The 17,934-nt window shown below is 40.2% G+C and overlaps 1 protein-coding gene across 3 annotated transcripts in view; it reads right to left on the bottom strand.

Annotated features, from left to right (window-relative positions):
- LOC134341524 (signal-induced proliferation-associated 1-like protein 2) overlaps positions 1-17,934 on the bottom strand; it is a 521,779-nt gene that overhangs the window by 262,638 nt on the left and 241,207 nt on the right. For all 3 annotated transcript variants that reach the window (XM_063039398.1, XM_063039402.1, XM_063039409.1), the window contains exons 6-7: positions 7,697-7,871; positions 5,131-5,234 (exon numbers count right to left, since the gene is read on the bottom strand). In XM_063039398.1, the coding sequence (XP_062895468.1) occupies positions 5,131-5,234; positions 7,697-7,871 (279 nt within the window). The remainder of the gene's footprint in view (positions 1-5,130; positions 5,235-7,696; positions 7,872-17,934) is intronic.

Below are 17,934 nucleotides of genomic sequence, written 5' to 3'. Positions count from 1 at the left end.
ATTTGCCACTTTCTTTCCCATTCTCCTAATCTGCTTAAGTCCTTCTGCAGCCTACCTGTTTCCTCAACACTACCTGCCACTCCACCAATCTTTGTAACGTTAGCAAACCTGGCAACAAAGCCATCTATTCCATCATCTAAAGCATTGATACACAGCATAAAAATGGTCCTAACATCTACCCCTACGGAACACACTAGTCACTGGCAGCCAACCAGAAAAGGATCCTTTTATTCCCACTCACTGCTTCCTCCAATTAGCCAATGCTCTAAACATGCCAGTAAATTTACTGTAATTCCATAGGCTCTTAATTTGGTAAGCAGTCTCATGTGTGGCACTTTGTCAAAGGCCTTCTGAAAATCTAAATATACATCCATTGCACCACTTCATCTATTTTACATGTAATCTCCTCAAAGAATCCCAACAGGTTCGTCAGGCAAGATTTTCCCTTAAGGAAACCATACTGACTTTGTCCTATCTTGTCCTGTGTTACCAACTACTCCATAACCTCATCTTTAACAATTGACTCCAACACCTTTCCAACCATTTTTACATTCTTGAAAAAGTTTTTACTATCCACTTTGATATTGTCTGCTAGCTTGCTTTCATATTTCATCTTTTCCCTCCTAATGATTTTTTTAGTTGCTCTCAGTAGGTTTTTAAAAAGTTTCCCAATCTTCTACCTTCTCACTAATTTTTGCTTTGTTGTATGCCCTCCCTTTTGCTTTCACATCAGCTTTGAACTCCTTTGTCAGCCACAGTTCTACTATTTTGCCATTTGAGTATTTCTTCATTTTTGGATACACATGTCCTGCACCTTCATTTTTCCCAGCAACTTATGCCACTGCTGCTCTGCTGTCATCCCTGCCAGCATCTCCTTCCAATTTATTTTGGCCAGCTTCTCTCTCATATCACTGCAATTTTCTTTACAGAAATACTGCTATGTCAGACTTTACTTTCTTCCTTTCAAATTTCAAGTTGAACTCAATCATTTTGTGATCACTGCCTCCTAAGGATTCTTCTACCTTAAGCTCCCTAAACACCTCTGGTTCATCACACAACACCCAACCCAGTATAGCTGATCCCCTTGTAGGCTGGCTCACTGACAAACTGCTCTAAAAACCCATCTCATAGGCAATCAACAAACTCACTCTTGAGATCCTTTTCCAGCCTGATTTTCCCAATTAACCTGCATGTTGAAATCTCTCATGACTATCGTAGTCTTGCCCTTTGACACACCTTTTCTATTTCTGTTGTAATCTGTGGTCCATAACCCAGCTGCTCCTGGGAGGCCTGTATATAACTGCCATCAGGGTTCTTTTACCCTTGCAATTTCTTAACTTAACACACAAGGATTCAACATCTTACAATCCGATGTCACGTTTTTCTACTGAGTTGATGCCATTCTTTACCAGCAGAGTCACACCACCCCCTCTGCCTACCTTCCTGTCCCTCTGATACACTGTGTAATCTTGGACATTCTGCTCCCAACTACAACCATCCTTCAGCCACAATTCAGTGATGGCCACAACTTTATATGTGACAGTCTGTAATGGTACAACAAGGTCATCCACCTTATTTCTTATACGCTGTACTTTGAGATAAAACACTTCGAGTATTGTACTTGCTACCCTTTTTGATTTTGCATTAGACCACTTACCACCTGCTTCCATAGCTTCACGTGACCCTGATCAGGGGCTAAGCAGGTACAGCATCTTGCCCAAGGGTGACCTGCAGACTGGCGGAGGAAAGGAGCACCTTACACCTCTTTTTTAGATACATACCTCCACTCCACCACCTATCTGTCTGTACTCACTCAATTTAGAAGAATGAGGAGTGATCTCATTGAAACCTATCGAATGTTTAAAGGCCTGGATAGAGTGGATGTTTCCTATAGTGGAGGAGTCCAGAACCAGAGGACACAACCTCAAAACAGAGGGACATCCATTTAGAAGATGAGGATGAATTTCTTTGGCCAGAGGCAGTTGTGGAGTCCAGGTCATTGAGTTATTTAAGGCTGAGGTTGACAGATTATTGATGTTAGAGTGTGAAAGTTTATGGGAGAAGGCAGGAGAATGACATTGAGAGGGAAATGAACCAGCCATGATCAAATGGCAGAGCTGAATGAAATCTAATAAGCATAATAGAATCAATGAAAGACCCAACCAATATGGTGGACAACCAGTCTACAAACAGTATTGCAATGTTTGCCCCCCCCTTTCTCAGTGGAGCCTCCTTGTATGAGGTAGCTAATTGAGCATGATATCTGCTCTCACACCTATTAACAACTGGATTGTGACTGCCTACACTAGTTTACTTTATTGTACTATACAGTAGATCTGTAGGGCCCTTCATGCTGATGGCCTACAGACTCTCTCCAAATTAGGTAGATCTATCAGTTTAGTCAGTTTAAAGCTACCTTACTTCATTTCAGTTATATGCTCTTCTGAATTGTATTACTAAATAAAGGAATTAGTCTAGTTGCACATCATTTTCCTCCCACTGATGTCCCGAAATAGATATGTTGCTCAGTGGCATTCACTTTCAGTACATCTATCAAAGACACAAAAAAAAGCCACTAAAAATTGATTTGCAATCATTTCAGAGAGTAGCTCACTAAAAAAGTTTTAAATGCAATTCCCTTTTGACCCATATTTGGTTCAACAGCAGGGGCAATTTATTTCCAAGTGAAAATATATTACTTAAGATTCTATTGACATACTAATGAGCGGGGCATTTTTTTTCCAAAAGTCTTTTCACCTTCTTCTGTTGAATGATAAGATATTGGATTTAACAAGAATCCAAAATCAAGCAAAAGGACAAAATGGAAAGACGGCACGGCAGCACAGCAGTTTGCGCCACACTTTAGAGAGTGCTGACTGACGGTGTAAGGAGTTTCCACATTCACTCTGTGACCACGTAGGTTTCCTCCACGTATTCTGGTTTCCTCCCGCATTTGAAAGGATGTACAGCTATGTTTAGTGAGTTGTAAGCAAGCTGTGTTGTCACTGGAAGTGTCTTGACTCTCATGGACTGCCTAGCACAATCCTCACTGATTTGATTTGATGCAAATAATGCTTTTTACTGTCTATTTTGATGTACATGTGACAATAAAGCCTATCTATCTGTAATCAGAAAATTTACTCAGCAGAATCTTGCAAGGAGACAACCAGCTTAACAACCTCACAACAAAGACCTGGTGTGGTGGTGCAGCACTGACTTATTTTGACACCAAGTCACACAAAGAGCTACAAGGACCAAAAGCTGCTCACCCACTTTAGCGATAACCTCTTAGAGGACAGAAAAGCAAAGCGACTTAGGGAAAAAGTATCTAGATGTTAGGGCCTTTGTAGCTGAAGGCATATTAGGTTATAAAATGTTCAGGGATACACAGGAGGTAGAAATCTTGAAAAAAAAATGTACATCTCCACATCGAAGACTACCTAGTTACCCTACGGAGCAAGAATGGCAAAGTCCAAGAGCTATCTTGCCTTCTTATTTCTTGGTTAGCAAAAAATGCAAATGGAATATAAATAGTAAGATTAAATGGAGTACGAGGGGTGATTGATAAGTTCATGGCCTAAGGTAGAAGGAGTCAATTTTAGAAAACCTAGCACATTAAATATTCAACATAGCCCTCTCCTACATTTACACACTTAGTCCAGCGGTCATGGAGCATATGAATCTTGAACTCCAGTAAATGCCCACAGCAAGGGGTGATTGATAAGTTCATGGCCTACGGTAGAAGGAGATGAGTTATACAGCCCTCGTTACATGCACATGCAGGTCAACTCTTTGAGTGATTATGCAGAAAGTTTGGTAATTAAGTAGTACCTATCTGAATTAAAAACAGTCACCCAGAAAATATGAATAATGCATCAGTTTAGGCCCAGAGTTCCAACGCTTTACTAAATTTGCTCAAGTGTTTTAGAAGCCTTTGATGCACTTATCATTAACGTTACCTAGTATTGAGCAAAACTAGAAATAGCACCTAAATCATGTTTTATAAAGGTTTTGTATTAATTTTTTGAGTCAAACATTCTCTCCAAGTAATTTTCTGAACATATGGTATTACTTCATGGGTAACAGATCCTTTGGCTCAATCCAACAAGCTAGAGGATACTCAGGTTACTCTGCCTATCACTACTCCGGCAGTCCAAAGCTACAGCAACTGGTTTAATTTTGGCAAATACAGCACCTTAAAACCACCCAAGCCAGTTGAAAACAGCAAACAGATTAAACCGCAAGAAGCAAACCTCAACTTTCTGTATTATAGGGAGGCAAGGTAGCGTAGAGGTTAGCATAACTGTTTTACAGCACTCGGGATTACCGATCAGGGTTCAGTTCTCACCGCTAGCTATAAGGAGTGTGTATGTTCTCCCCATGGCCATAGGCTTCCTCTGGGTGCTCTGGTTTCCTTCCACGTTCTAAAGACGTATGGTTTAGGGTTAGGGCTAGTGAGTTGTGGGAATGCTATGTTGGTGCTGAAAGCATGACGACACTTGTGGTCTGCCCCAGCACATCCTTGGACTCTGTTAGTCGTTGACACAAACGACACGTTTCATTGTGCGTTTCAAGGTCTATGTAAAAAATAAAATTGATTTTATATGGTTTAATTGAATTTTGCTTTGATCAACTGAGCCATCAGGAAAAACAAGATTCATAGTGAATCAATTACACAAGTAAAATCTTGATTGCACCTTCATGCAGCAAACTTCCATTATAGAGCGGTGTTGTAATCAAGTAAAATATGTTACTAGATAAAATATAAAAGTGTGACAGTACTGAGTACAAAGCAATGCCTCAAACATTGGAAGTAAACCTTCATCTTTGGTGCTCTGCAGGAAAGAACAAAGTTATACAGTTGTTAAACTATAGCACCGAATAAGTTTAAAATACAGATATTGCAGGATTTTGAACCAATTTTAATGCACCAACCAAAGTTGAATTGGCACCTCAGAATTTATTTTTAAAAACTCTGCAGAAAATAAGACTACTGCAATTGCTGCAATCTCTAAAATACAAGAATGTAACACAGTGTTGTAGGTAAAAAAAAAAGAACAAAATTTATCTTGCAGTTGAAACTATGAACTTTTCTACTGATGTTGCATCTGACATCAGTAACTCACGTACCTGTTGTCTGTTGTTGGGTGTGTATGGAAGCATCGTTGACACATGGAACATGATTTCATAATCCTTATATGTAGTGTAGAGAGAATGGGTCCCCGTGGAGTCAGCTAAAATATGAAAATAAAAAGACAATTTTAAAATGTTTGGAAAATGGTACTGGCAACGGAGATCTCCAGTGCACAGTTCCCTCCCATTCCATGATTTAGCCATGCTGCTCCAGCCCCTTTTATGCCAGGACCTTCAATCTTGATGACCATCCTATTATGAAGTGGTTTATCAAATAGAAAGTCTAAATACCTGTATAACATATGAACACATGAACTGCATGTGGCCTTCTGCTACTTCATTAAAAGATAGTAAATTTGCCAATATGTGCCCTTAGGAAAAAGCATGCCAGCTTTCTTTATTCAATCCACAGTTGTTGAAGTAACTGCTAGTAACTGCAGTGGACTAAGCATGCATCTTTGAGGAGTACCAGTGTTGATTGTCAATGAGATGCTATTTCTGATTCGAACCCACTGGATCCTGCTAGTGAGGAAGTTAGGGATCCAGTTGCATAGGGAGGTACAGAGGCCCAGAACTTGGAGCTTGTTGATTAGAACTTAGGCTGATTGTGTTGAACACTGAGCTGTAATCAATAAACAGCAGGCTGATATTGGTATTGGTATTGTCCAGCTGATCCAAGGCTGAAGAGCAAGTAAGATTGTATCCACTATACATCAATTGTGGAGATAGGCAAATTGCAGCAGGTCCAGGTCCTTCATTAGGCAGAAATTGATAATTGCCATGACTAACCTCTCAAAGCATTTAACACACTAAATGTGAGTGCAACTGGGCGATAGTTGTTGAGGCAGCTCATCCTGTTCTTATTGGGTATTGATATCTTTGTCGCCCTTCTGAAGCATGTGGGAAACTCTGACTGCAGCAGTGAGAGATTAAGATGTCCTTGAACACTCCTGCTAGTTGTTGCACAGGTTTTCAATGCTCTACTAGGTACACCAACAGGGCCTGACCTCTTGTGAGGGTTCACCCTGTTCAAAAATGTTCTCATGTTGAAGACGATGAGGGAAGGGGGAGGGAATTTTGTTTAATCCGGAACGAGAAATTGGTGTTCATGTCATCAGGTTGGAGGCTACTCATACGGAATATTAGGTGCTGCTCCTCCACCTTGAGAGTGGCCTCATCACTCACAAGAGGAGACCGTGGACCAACAGGTCAGATTGGGAATGGGAATAGGAATTAATATAGTTGGCCACCGAGAAATTACACTTTTAGCAGAATTTCCAGCATCTGTAGAATTTCTTGTGTCCATCAAAGCCCCCACCATCTAGGTCATGCCCTCTTCTCACTACTACCATCGAACAGGAGGTACACCCACCACCAGATTGAGGAACAGTTGTTAACCTACAACCATAAGCCTCCTCAACCAACCTGGATAATTTAATTCACTACTACTCTGCACTCACTTTCAAGGACTCTTTATAACTCTTGTTCTCAGTATTATTTTTATTTGCACATTGGTTGTTTTTTAGTCTTGGTCTGTTTATGTATAGTTTTCATTAAATTACACGGTATTTCTTTTATTCCTGTAAATGCCTGCAAGATGATGAATCTCAAAGTAGCATACGGTAACTTGCTTATCAATTATGTTTCTGTTAACAACAGAGCATCTGTCATATGCTCTACTTTATCTTTTTCCATGGAGTCCTGACTTAAATTTTGTTACTCATATGGGAATATGTTTAGAACGTACTCAAATCTTCTACACAGTAAAGCCTTCCCATTGTTTCATCATAATTTTGCCGGTCACACCTTGATTTTGATTTACCTGATGTTGATGTGTTCTTACCCAACTGAAACTGGTCCATCCGCATTGACTATTTTTAGCTTGGCATTGTCTGTATCTGTTGCTATATTATGGTTGCTGTTTTTGAGATGTGCTCCAATTCTGCAAAGCCGTTTTCCTCACTGGCCAGAAATCTAACTATCAACCTTTGAATACACTTCAAGAACTTCTCACTCATTCTACTATTATGCTACTACTTTCCAATTTTATACTGGGATAGGTGAAGCCCTCATCATTACCACTCCATTTTTTTAAATAAATGTCCTCAATTTGCCTGCAATGAGTCTTCCTATGCCCTCTTCTCAATGCTACCATCAAGCAGAAGGTACGGAAGCCTTAGAACCCACAGCACTGTCAAGCTCCTCAACCACATAGTCACCACTAATCTGAACTGATTCCACAACCTAGAGAATCACTTACAAGTACTCTTTACAGCTCCTGAGTTGTAGGGCTGCTCTGTTGGTGAGTGAAGTGTGGCAATAATTATGGGCTGCCCAGCTAAATCCTCACTGACTTGATTTGACACAAATCACAGTATGTTTCAAAATACATGTGGCAAGTAAAGCTAATCCCTGAGTGTGCTTTTCGATAAATTGATTGAAGCACAACTCAGGATTTGAGGTCCTCTGTGGAAAATCCTCTTGCTCCCTCTCTCAATCAAGATAAAAATAAAATATATACAAAAATCACTTTGCAAACAAACAGAAGGCAAAATTGGCTTACTTTTGTTGTCCAGCTGTGCTCTATACTTGCTGAAGCCTTTTAGTCTCACCCTGTGGCCAAGGAGATCAAGGAACTCTTCAAACACCGGGCTTCCTGTCTCATTGTTGTACATCTCTTCCTCAGTGCTTTGGCCTGCTTTACAGTAAAGGACTCCAACTTTATGCTGGAAGCTTAGCTGAAACAGAAGTCATCATTTTAACAAATCACTACCAGATACATGATTTCATGGATTATTACTAAATCTCAATCTCTCCTCTTGCAGAATTTATTTTACGCAAAAATTCGGAGTTGCCATGCCATAAATTGGAGGAAGCCAATCCAAGGCTTCCATCAACACCTTCAAGCATATCAGCCTCTTCAAAGTAAATTTACTACCGAAAAATATGTGAAAAGGCAGATAAACCTACAATTATACAAGGCTTTTCACAAATTGATGAAGTCCCAATAGTTTCTAGCCAATTAAGTACTTTTGAGATGCAACCACTCTTCAAGCAGAAAACGTATCAGCCAGTTTCTGCAGAGTGAGATCCCACAATGATCAGGGTATGCTAGATGAAGGTTAAATTCAGTATCAAGAGATGGAGGCTATTGAACATATAGGCTTAAATACCATTACAGCAGCTGGGGAAGGTAAATTTAAATAATTAGAGAAAGCTGCAATAACAAAAGAATACTAGCCCAAACAGTAATAAACATGAACATATCAAATTATTATTTTAAAAAGTCCTTTCTGGTTCACTAATGCCCTGGTTTGGCTTCTGCATTCTCAGGCCAATAGTAATGTAGTTAATTTAATTGTGTTTGGGTGGCAACCTTGCTGTTTCTTTAGCATTTTTGTCTGTTTTTTTTTAAACGTGCTGAGTTGATAGCTCGATACTCGACCTAGCACAACGGTAACCATGCAATGAGCCAGCCCAATTTCGAACCCACGACCATTCACCTCGAAGACCAGTGCAGATGCCACTGCACCAGCGGGAGGATTACTGTACAATATTACCATAATTGTATTTGTGGGTACTCTCAGAATCAATGCTACAGAGTAGATTTGCAGCCATTAATGTCCATTTTGCAAAGCTGAGCATAAACTGAATTTCAGAGGGATCTCTGTAAATCCACCCTCACAGCTGTACAAATCGTGGGTGTTGAGATCTACTCCAAGGCGAGGAAGTTGGCAGTTTGATATAAGCTTTCATATAATAACAACATTTTCATTGTTCAGAATTATTTAGATCTATCTGTTCTACAGTGATATTACAGCAGGGCCCTATTTGGGGGGTGGAGGGAGTGCTGACTCATAGAATAAGTAAAAACTGAATGAACTTTAATAGCTGATGCTTAAGTTTACTTAAAGTGAAGGACTGCTGCTGACATTATCATCTTCCTTCTGAAAATTGCTGATCTCAGTAGTTTATTTAGAAAGGAAATTATAAGCCAGTTAGCCTAATCTCAGTGTTTGGGAAAGTGCTGGAGTCCATTAATAAGGACAAGGTGTCGGGGCACTTGGAGACTAATGATGAAATAAGCCAAAATCAGCATTGTTTCTGCAAAGGGAAATCTTGCCTGACACATCTGTTAGAGTTCTTCGAGGAAGTAACAAGCAAGATGGACAAAGGAAAGGCAGTGGATGTCATTTAGTTGGATTTTCAGAAGACGCTTGATAAGGTGTCACACCCGAGGCTGCTTAACAAGATCAAGTCCTATGGCATCACAGGAAAAGTACTGGCTTGGATAGCAGAATAGCTGACAGGCAGGAGGCAGAGAGTGGGAATAAAAGGGGCCTTTTCTGGTTGGCTACCGGTGACTAATGGTGTTCCTCAGAGGTCAGTATTGGGACCGTTACTTTTTACAATGCTTGAATGATTTGGATAATGGAATTGATGGCTTTGTGCCAAAGTTTGTGGATGATACAAAGGTAGGTGGAGCTTTAGGTAGTGCTGAGGAAGCAATGAGATTGCAGCAGGACTTAAGACAAATTGGAAGAATGGGCAAAAAAGTGGCAGATGGAATATAGTGTTGGAAAGTGTATGACAATGCATTTTGGTAAAAGGAACAATAGTGCAGACTATTATTTAAATATCAGAGGTGCAGAGGAACTTAGGAGTCCTCGTGCCAGACTCCCAGAATTTTAATTTACAGGTTGAGTCTGTGGTAAAGAAGTTGGTATTTATTTCAAGAGGAATGGAATATAAAATCAAGAAGATAATGCTGAACCTTTATAAGACATGAGTCTTGGAGTTTCGTCAATAGTTTTGGGCCCCATATCTCAGAAAGGATATGTTGTCATTGAAAAGAGTCCAGAGGAGGTTCACGAGGATGATTCCGGGAATGAAGGAGTGTTTAGCAGCTTGGGCCTGTACTCACTGGAATTTAGAAGAATGCGGGGGGTGGGGAGGGTGGAGACCTAATTGAAACCTACCAAATGTTGAAAGATAGGGTGGTTATGGAGAGGATGTTTCCTATGGTGGGGGCATCCAGAACTAGAGGGTCCAGCCTCAAAATGGAGGGGAGACCATTTAAAACAGAGGTAAGGACGAATTTTTTTTTTGCCAGAGAATAGTAAATCTGTGGAATGCTCTGCCACAGACTGCGGTGGAGGCTAAGTCAGTGGGTATATTTAAGGGAGAAGTTGATCGTTTCCTGATTAGTCAGGGCATCAAAGGATATGGTGAGAAGGCAGGTGTGTGGGGTTGAATGGGATTCGGGATCAGCCATGATGGAATGGAGGAGCAGACTTGATGAGCTGAATAGCCTAATTCTACTATGTCTTATGGTCTTATTTTACTGAACAGCTATATAATTATTCACAAAATTAGCAAAAACAAGTCCCTTCTTGATACAATTTAACACTTATAGATTTTAAAATACATTTGTTCCATGTCTTTTGTAAAAGGCTCAGCATCTGTAAGTTTCACCTCCAAGTGAAAAGATTAAATCTCATTCACTAGAATTTTTCAAATAATTTAGAGCAAGACTTCAAATGCAAAGTGAAGGACTACTGCAATGTCAAATGTGCTATGTCTGATTTGGAGAAGTTCATAAATGTTCTCAGTCTATCCTCCCAATATTTACCACCCAAATATTACTAATAAGATTACTTGCTATCTCATTGTTTCTCAAAGCATGCCACGTAAACCTTTCAAGAGGAATTGCACTTCAAAACGCCACTTTATGGTTCGCAAAGTATCTCAGAGCATCTTATGGTCACTAAAGATACTTAAAAGCATAAACCATTTTTACCGCAAGATTCTCTGGTAGGTATCTTGCTACTTGCATTTATTTTAGTGAATAAATGGTGAAACCTTCCTTTTGTCCCTCCAACAATCTAATCATATAAACACTGCAATGTTATTGAATTGGAAGAAGAGACATAAAAATATATGGACAGAGAAGATAAGGTTTTAAAGTAAACATAGACTTTTCTTTAGACAAATGTGAGATCCACCAAGTTCCCAGTGTCCCTTTCATTGGAATGACATTTTAATATAGCTCATTACAGGTGAAGACACGTAAGAAAATAAATAGGAACAGGACAATTGGCCCCTCGAGCCTGTTCCACTATTCAGCAAAATCATGGCTCATCTGAACTTGGCCTCAATAGCATTTTCCTTTTCAGCCATTTCCTTCGACTTTTTTTAAGTTCAAATGTATGTCAATGTCTACCCCGAATATATTTGATCACTCTACCTCTACAACATCCTGGGGTGCAGAATCAACAGTTACCAGAGAATAATTTCTTTCTTTGTCCTTAATACATGGTCCCTTATTCTGAATTTATATTACATGGTCCTAATGCCCTCTGTGTGAAACATTCTCTCAGCACCCTCCCAATCAATCCTCTCAACCTTATAAGGTCCTCTGTGAGACTTCCAAATTAGGATGAACATAAACCCAATCTGCGCACCTGCCCTTTCAATCCTCTGAACCTTCTCTGTACTGTCACCAAATATGGAGGCCAAGTGCATGCACAGTACTCCAGCTGCAGTCTCACTGATGTCTATAAAGTTGCATCAAACATCCCTATCTTTTGTACTCCATAGCCTTGCAATAAAATACTCAGTCTGCATTCCAACTGAGCGTACTGCCACAATAGTGTAGAGGTTAGCTATACAGCTTGGAATATCAGAGGTTGAAGTTCAATTCCAGCGCCATTTGTACGGAGTTTGACATGGGAAACCCCATGACTATGAGGGTTTTCTCCAGGTGTTCCATTTACTTCCCACAATCTAAAGACATACCCATTAGTAGGTTAATTGGTCATTGGAAATTGTCCATGATCAGGCTAATATTAAATAGGTGGGTTGCTGGGTGGCGTGGCTAATTGGGCGGGCCTGTTCCATGCTGTACTAAATAATAATTTATGCCATATCTGCATGCCAGGTATTTGGGTTGATTAATTTTATTTTAAAAAATTTACTTATTTTACAAGCATCTTTCTGAACTTATTCAGAAACTGTTCCAATTCATTATGACAACTGTTCATATTAAAACTCGGCATTATGCTGTATTGCATGTGTACAAGGTTTAATAATGGATTGTCAAAGAAGAAAATGGTGTTCAAAGCATGGAATTGAATAAAACTATGAAGGAAAAATGAGAAATGTACCTAAATAGTAATACTGCATACACTTAAACGATGAGGCTTTAGTAATTTTTGAAACACAATGAATATTTATAAGTAATTTACAGCAAGTGTATACATGAAACACATTCAAGTTCTAAAATGGGTTAAAACTGCATTAAAATTTCACGAAGCTTAGTCTTCAGATGAAATACTTCAGTTATCTGAGCAATGCTCCCTTTATACGCTTCAATTGCCTGTCTGAGCCTTTGATCTTTCAAATGCTAAGCAATGTTGCCCTTAGGACAAAACCATATCAGTTTGTAAGTTTATGTGCAGCAAACTGTACGTCCAAATTCATGAAAATCTATTCTGACCATTAAACATTAGGGAAGGAATGAATAAAGACAATGACAATTGTTTCAAGCTATCACTAAAAATGAGAACTTATTAAGCTGTCCAGTCAGTGGGTGTCGTCCCGAATCCAGGGTTGGCGGCTATGCACCTCTATCTTCTTCGATCTTGTGACAGCACCAAGTACAGCCTCTCCTCCAGTTTGTTCTTGCTGGCTGCCGCCACCCCCACTGAACTCGAGCCTGAGGCCGTATCGGCCTCCAGCTGCGGCCGTTTCTTCAAGCTCGGCCCTTCCTTAGGCGGAGGCCTTGGGCAGGTCCAGGCACACAGTGCAGCGCCCAAGTTCATATGTCTCTTCTAACTAGGTGCATAGCATACGATTCGTAGATACATGGTGAGGCTTTAATCTCTTCCACGGAAGATGGCCGTTTGCTCACAAGGAGCTCATCCGCCCTTTGTCAGGTCTTGTCTCTTTTTAGTCCTGCTAGTCCAGACTAAGTCAGGTGGGGGAGCTGGCCAAAGTCACCAACCACTCGACCACGGCCCCCGGCCGAGTGCCGGGTGCCCGCCTCCTGCTGAATCTCTCCGAGCGTCCGGCACCCAACCAAAAACCATTAAGCTGTCCACTGGCCAATTAATATAAAGGAGCAAATGGACAAACTGTCTTTGTTTTTGTCCTTGCCATTAACGCAGCCACGGACAGCAGCACATACATTCAGTGGCCATTTTATTAGGCACACCCTATACCTACTAAGGTGACCATTGAGTGAATGTTCATGGTCTTCAGTTGCTGTTGTCCATCCTCTTCTCGGTTCAACATGATATGATTTCAGAGGTGCTTTGCTACACACCACTGTTGTAAAGCATGGTTATTTGAGTTACTGTCACCTTTATGTCACCTTGAACCAGTATGGCCATTCTCCTCTGAGTTCGCTCATTAACAAGGCATTTTCACCAGGAAAATTGCCGCTTACTGGATTTTTTTTTGTTTTTGCGTATCAGTTTTCACTGTGGGAGTCCCTAGTAGTATGCCAGAAATTCGAGAGTATCGGGACAGAAGTAAATGTGGTTGCTATTATTAAGGAGAAGGTGCTGCAGAATTTAAAAGGTCTGAAGGTAGATAAGTCACCTGGGCCAGATGGAATAAAGTCTAGGGTTCTTTAAGAAGTAGCTGAAGAGATTGTGGAGGATTAGTAATGATCTTTTAAGAATCACTAGATTCTGGAGTGGTTCCAGAGGACTGGAAAATTACAAATGGCACTCCATTCTTTAAGAAAGGAGGGAGGCAAAAGAAAGGAAATTATAGGCCATTTAGCCCAATTTCAGTGCCTGGTAAGTCGTTGGAGTCCATTATTAAGAATGAGGTTTCGGGGTACTTGGAGGCACATGATAAAACAGATCAAAATCAGCATGATTTCCTTAAAAGCAAATCTTGCCTGAAAAATCTGTTGACACTTCTTGTGCAAATACCAGCAGGACAGAAAAAGGAGAATCAGTGAATTTTCAGAAGGCCTTTCACGAGGTGACTCAGAGGAATACGAGCATGAATAGAAGAGTTGCTGACTAGCAGGAGGCAAAGAGTGGTAATAAAGGGGGGCTATTCTGGTTGTCTGCCGATGACTAATGGTGACCACTAGTTTCTACATTATATGTCAACGATTTAGATAACTGAATTGATGACTTTGTGGCCAGGTTTGCAGATGATACAAAGATAGACAGTGGGGCAGATAGTGCTGAGGAAGCAGATAATCTGCAGAAAGAGTAGGACAGATTGGGAGAATGGGGAAGGATGTGGCAAATGGAATGCAGTGGGGGGAAGTATATGGTCATGTGTTGGTAGAAGGAATAAAGGCATAGAGGATTAGAATACAAGAGCAAGGATATAATGTAGACGCTTTGTAAGACATTGGTCAGACCGCACCTGAAGCATTAGAGTAGTTTTGGACCCTTGATCTAAAGGATGTGCTGATATTGGAAAGGGTCCAGAGGAAGTTTACAACAATGATTCCAGGAAAGAAAGGGTTAATGTATGAGGAGTGTTTGATGGCTCAGGGCCTGTACATAATGGAATTTAGAAAAATAAGAGGTGATCTCATTGGTGGAGGGAGTCTAGGATCAGAGGGCACAGCCTCAGAACAAAGGGATGTCCCTTTAGAACAGATGAGGAGGAACTTCTTCAGCCAGAGGGTGGTGAATCTGTGGAATTCATTGCTACAGACAGCTGTGGAGGCCAAGTCATTGAATATATTTAAAGTCGAGGTTGATAGGTTCTTGATTAGCCAACATCAAAGGTTACAGGGTGAAAACAGGAGAATGGGGTTGAGAGGGATAATAAATCAGCCGAGATGGAATGGTATAGTAGATTCAATGGGCTAAATGGCCTAATTCTGCTCTTATCTCTTATGGTACTATGGTATTTGGTGGAGGCATGACAAAATGAAAGATTCAAGATTCAAGAATGCTTGCAGATTTTAACAATATCTATTCTTCTGATATCAAGAACCTTTTTAGATTGTCTGTAGTCAACCTCACCAAACTACCAGGAAATCAGGCATTATTACTGTGCTGGAGACAAAGGATGCTGGAAACCTGAAGCAACACATACAGAGCTGGAAGAACACAGCAGGTCAAGCAGCATCTATGGAAGAAAATGGACACTCGACATTTTAGGTCGAGATGCTTTATCAGCACTGATTGTGTTACTGTGATGATTAGCTTCCTAGTATAACTGTTTGACAGTCAATATATTTTGAGACTTTTATCAACAAGTGAAATGTTCGTAGAGCAGCAAAGTTTTAGATTTAAGGTTTAAGAATATAGACCAGTACAGCACATCATCCTCACTTCTTCAGATGTGTGCAAGAAGTTTTGTAAAAATACCAGGCCCATCAAAAAAGAAAGCAGCTCTGTACTTGCCATGAGAGAATGAAGCTTGGCAGATGGAAGAGATATCAATGGTTAGTATTTGATGGACAGTATCATAATTAGGTTAGATTTAGCATACTCATTGAAAATAACAATGATGAACCAGAAAGAAACATTCCCATTTACTTGAGCTGAGTTATCCTCCAATCTTGGCAATTTACTTGCAAGTGTTTCGTTGCCATATGAGGAGACATCGTCAGTATGCTGTTGATTATGAATCAACAGCATACTGACTGATGATGCCCCCTTGCTTGGTGATGAAAATGTTTGCAAGTAAATGGCTAAGATCTGAGAACAGCTCAACCCAACCATCAACCACCCAGGCTACACATCTTCTGAATTATTCCCATTTAGACCAAGGCCAGATTTACCCAGCTAAGATAGTCCTTGGAAAGATATGAAAGAAACATCATGACATGTGATCATTGGCTTGCTCAAATAGTTAGATTTTAGAGTCTGAATGGGTGAAAGAGATGGAGGAGCAAACAGCCTATCAACTTAACATAAGGCCACCAGTAGTAATGAATTAAAATCAGTTAATAAGCAAGAGGCAAGACTTTAACGTCCAGGGAGCATGCAGGATTTGCATGGCTGAGGAAGGGAGTGGCAAGGCTGTGGTAGGGTTGATTAAAGGATGAAAATTTTTAAATTAAGATGATGCTAGGCTCACAGACAATGTAGTTAGCAAATATAGGATAGATAGGTGAATACTGTTGTCCAAGATGAGGTTACCAGCACGCAATTCTGTTTAAACAGACATTTATTAAGGACTAATGACAGAAATCTGTCTATAAAAACAGCAAAACAGTCATGCTAGAAGTAATGATGGCACAAATGATGGGATGAGACAAGAGTAACGGATGCTCTTCCTCCCTGATGAAGATGGCAGAGTTTGTCATCAAAATGTCAGTTAAAATGAATACTTGCACCAGCTGGAAGCCCAAGGAGCGTTTTTTTGTCATATACGGCAGAAAAGCACTAGATCCTTTTTCAAGAGGAATACAGTTTAACAATATCTTACAGGTGGAAGGTGTATACCTTAAGAGTCAAAATAGAGGTATGGAATAAAAGAGCTGGAAGACCCTTTTATGTATACTAGAATTACTTCTATATAAAATAGAGGTATGGAATAAAAGAGCTGGAAGACCCTTTTATGTATACTAGAATTACTTCTATATAAAATAGAGGTATGGAATAAAAGAGCTGGAAGACCCTTTTATGTATACTAGAATTATACATAAGTATTGACAAAAACAGAGCATTACTTACAATTCTGATCACTACAACAGAGAAAGGACGTGAAAGCATTAGAGAAGGCATAGAGAAGATTTACCAGGTTGCTGGAGCTGGACAAATACTAGATGTACGAGGCTGGGATTTTATTTGAAACAAAGGGGATATTTAATTAAACAGTACCAAAATATTCATACACAAGAATTCTCTTCATTAAAACAAATATTTGTTTACTGTTATTCCCAAAAAATAATTATTTTATTTATTTAGTGATACAGCATGAAGTAGGCTCTTACCGCCTTTTGAGCTACTCCATCCCAGCAACTCCACAACCATGATTAACCCTAACGCAATCATGGGACTATGTACAATGACCAATTGACCTACCCAGTATGCCAATGGACTGTGGGAGAAAACTGGAGCATCCAGGAAAACACACATTCCACTGGGAGAACGTATAGAGATGCATTTCAGAATGGCACCAGAATTGAACTCCAAACTCTGGAACGCTCTGAATCTGAGCTGCAAAGGTTTTGTGCCACCTAAAATGTTATACATGTGGCCATTCTCTCTTTCTTGGGACTTGCATGTATCTGCAGTCTATTCCTAGTTATTCTATGAAAATTCTCAGTGGAATCATATACAGTGTATATAAAAAGTATTCACCCCCCCCCCCGGACGTTTTCATGTTTTATTGGTTTACAATAGTGAATCACACTGAATTCATTTTGGCTTTTTTTGACACTGATCAACAGAAAAAGACTTCTTCCTATCAAAGTGAAAATAGATCTCTACAAAGTGATTTAAATTAATTACAAATAAAAAACAGAAAATAATTGATTGCATAAGTCGTTCGTCCATCATTGACGTCGATGAGGACCTCGACACCGAGACTAGTGCGTGATTTGGATTTAAGTGAGGGAGAGTTGCGCAGCGTCAGCCTCACTCTCTCTTCCCAATTCCCATCTGTATCCAATGGCAAGACAGAGTCTAGACGACTGGAGATGGGACTAGGAGCAGTGGATGACCAGGACGTCTTCTGTGTCTTGTCCTGTGCTACACGTTCCACGACGCTTGCAGAGACCGCCTTCTTGACCGTTGGACCTTCCATTGGTCTCGTCCGCTCAATCCACCGGAGTCTGTCTTCACATGCTGGGATAGACAACTC

Source organism: Mobula hypostoma, chromosome 2, assembly GCF_963921235.1.
Source record: "Mobula hypostoma chromosome 2, sMobHyp1.1, whole genome shotgun sequence".
Taxonomy (NCBI): Eukaryota; Metazoa; Chordata; class Chondrichthyes; order Myliobatiformes; family Myliobatidae; genus Mobula; species Mobula hypostoma.
This window is presented reverse-complemented; position numbering and strand designations above follow the sequence as displayed.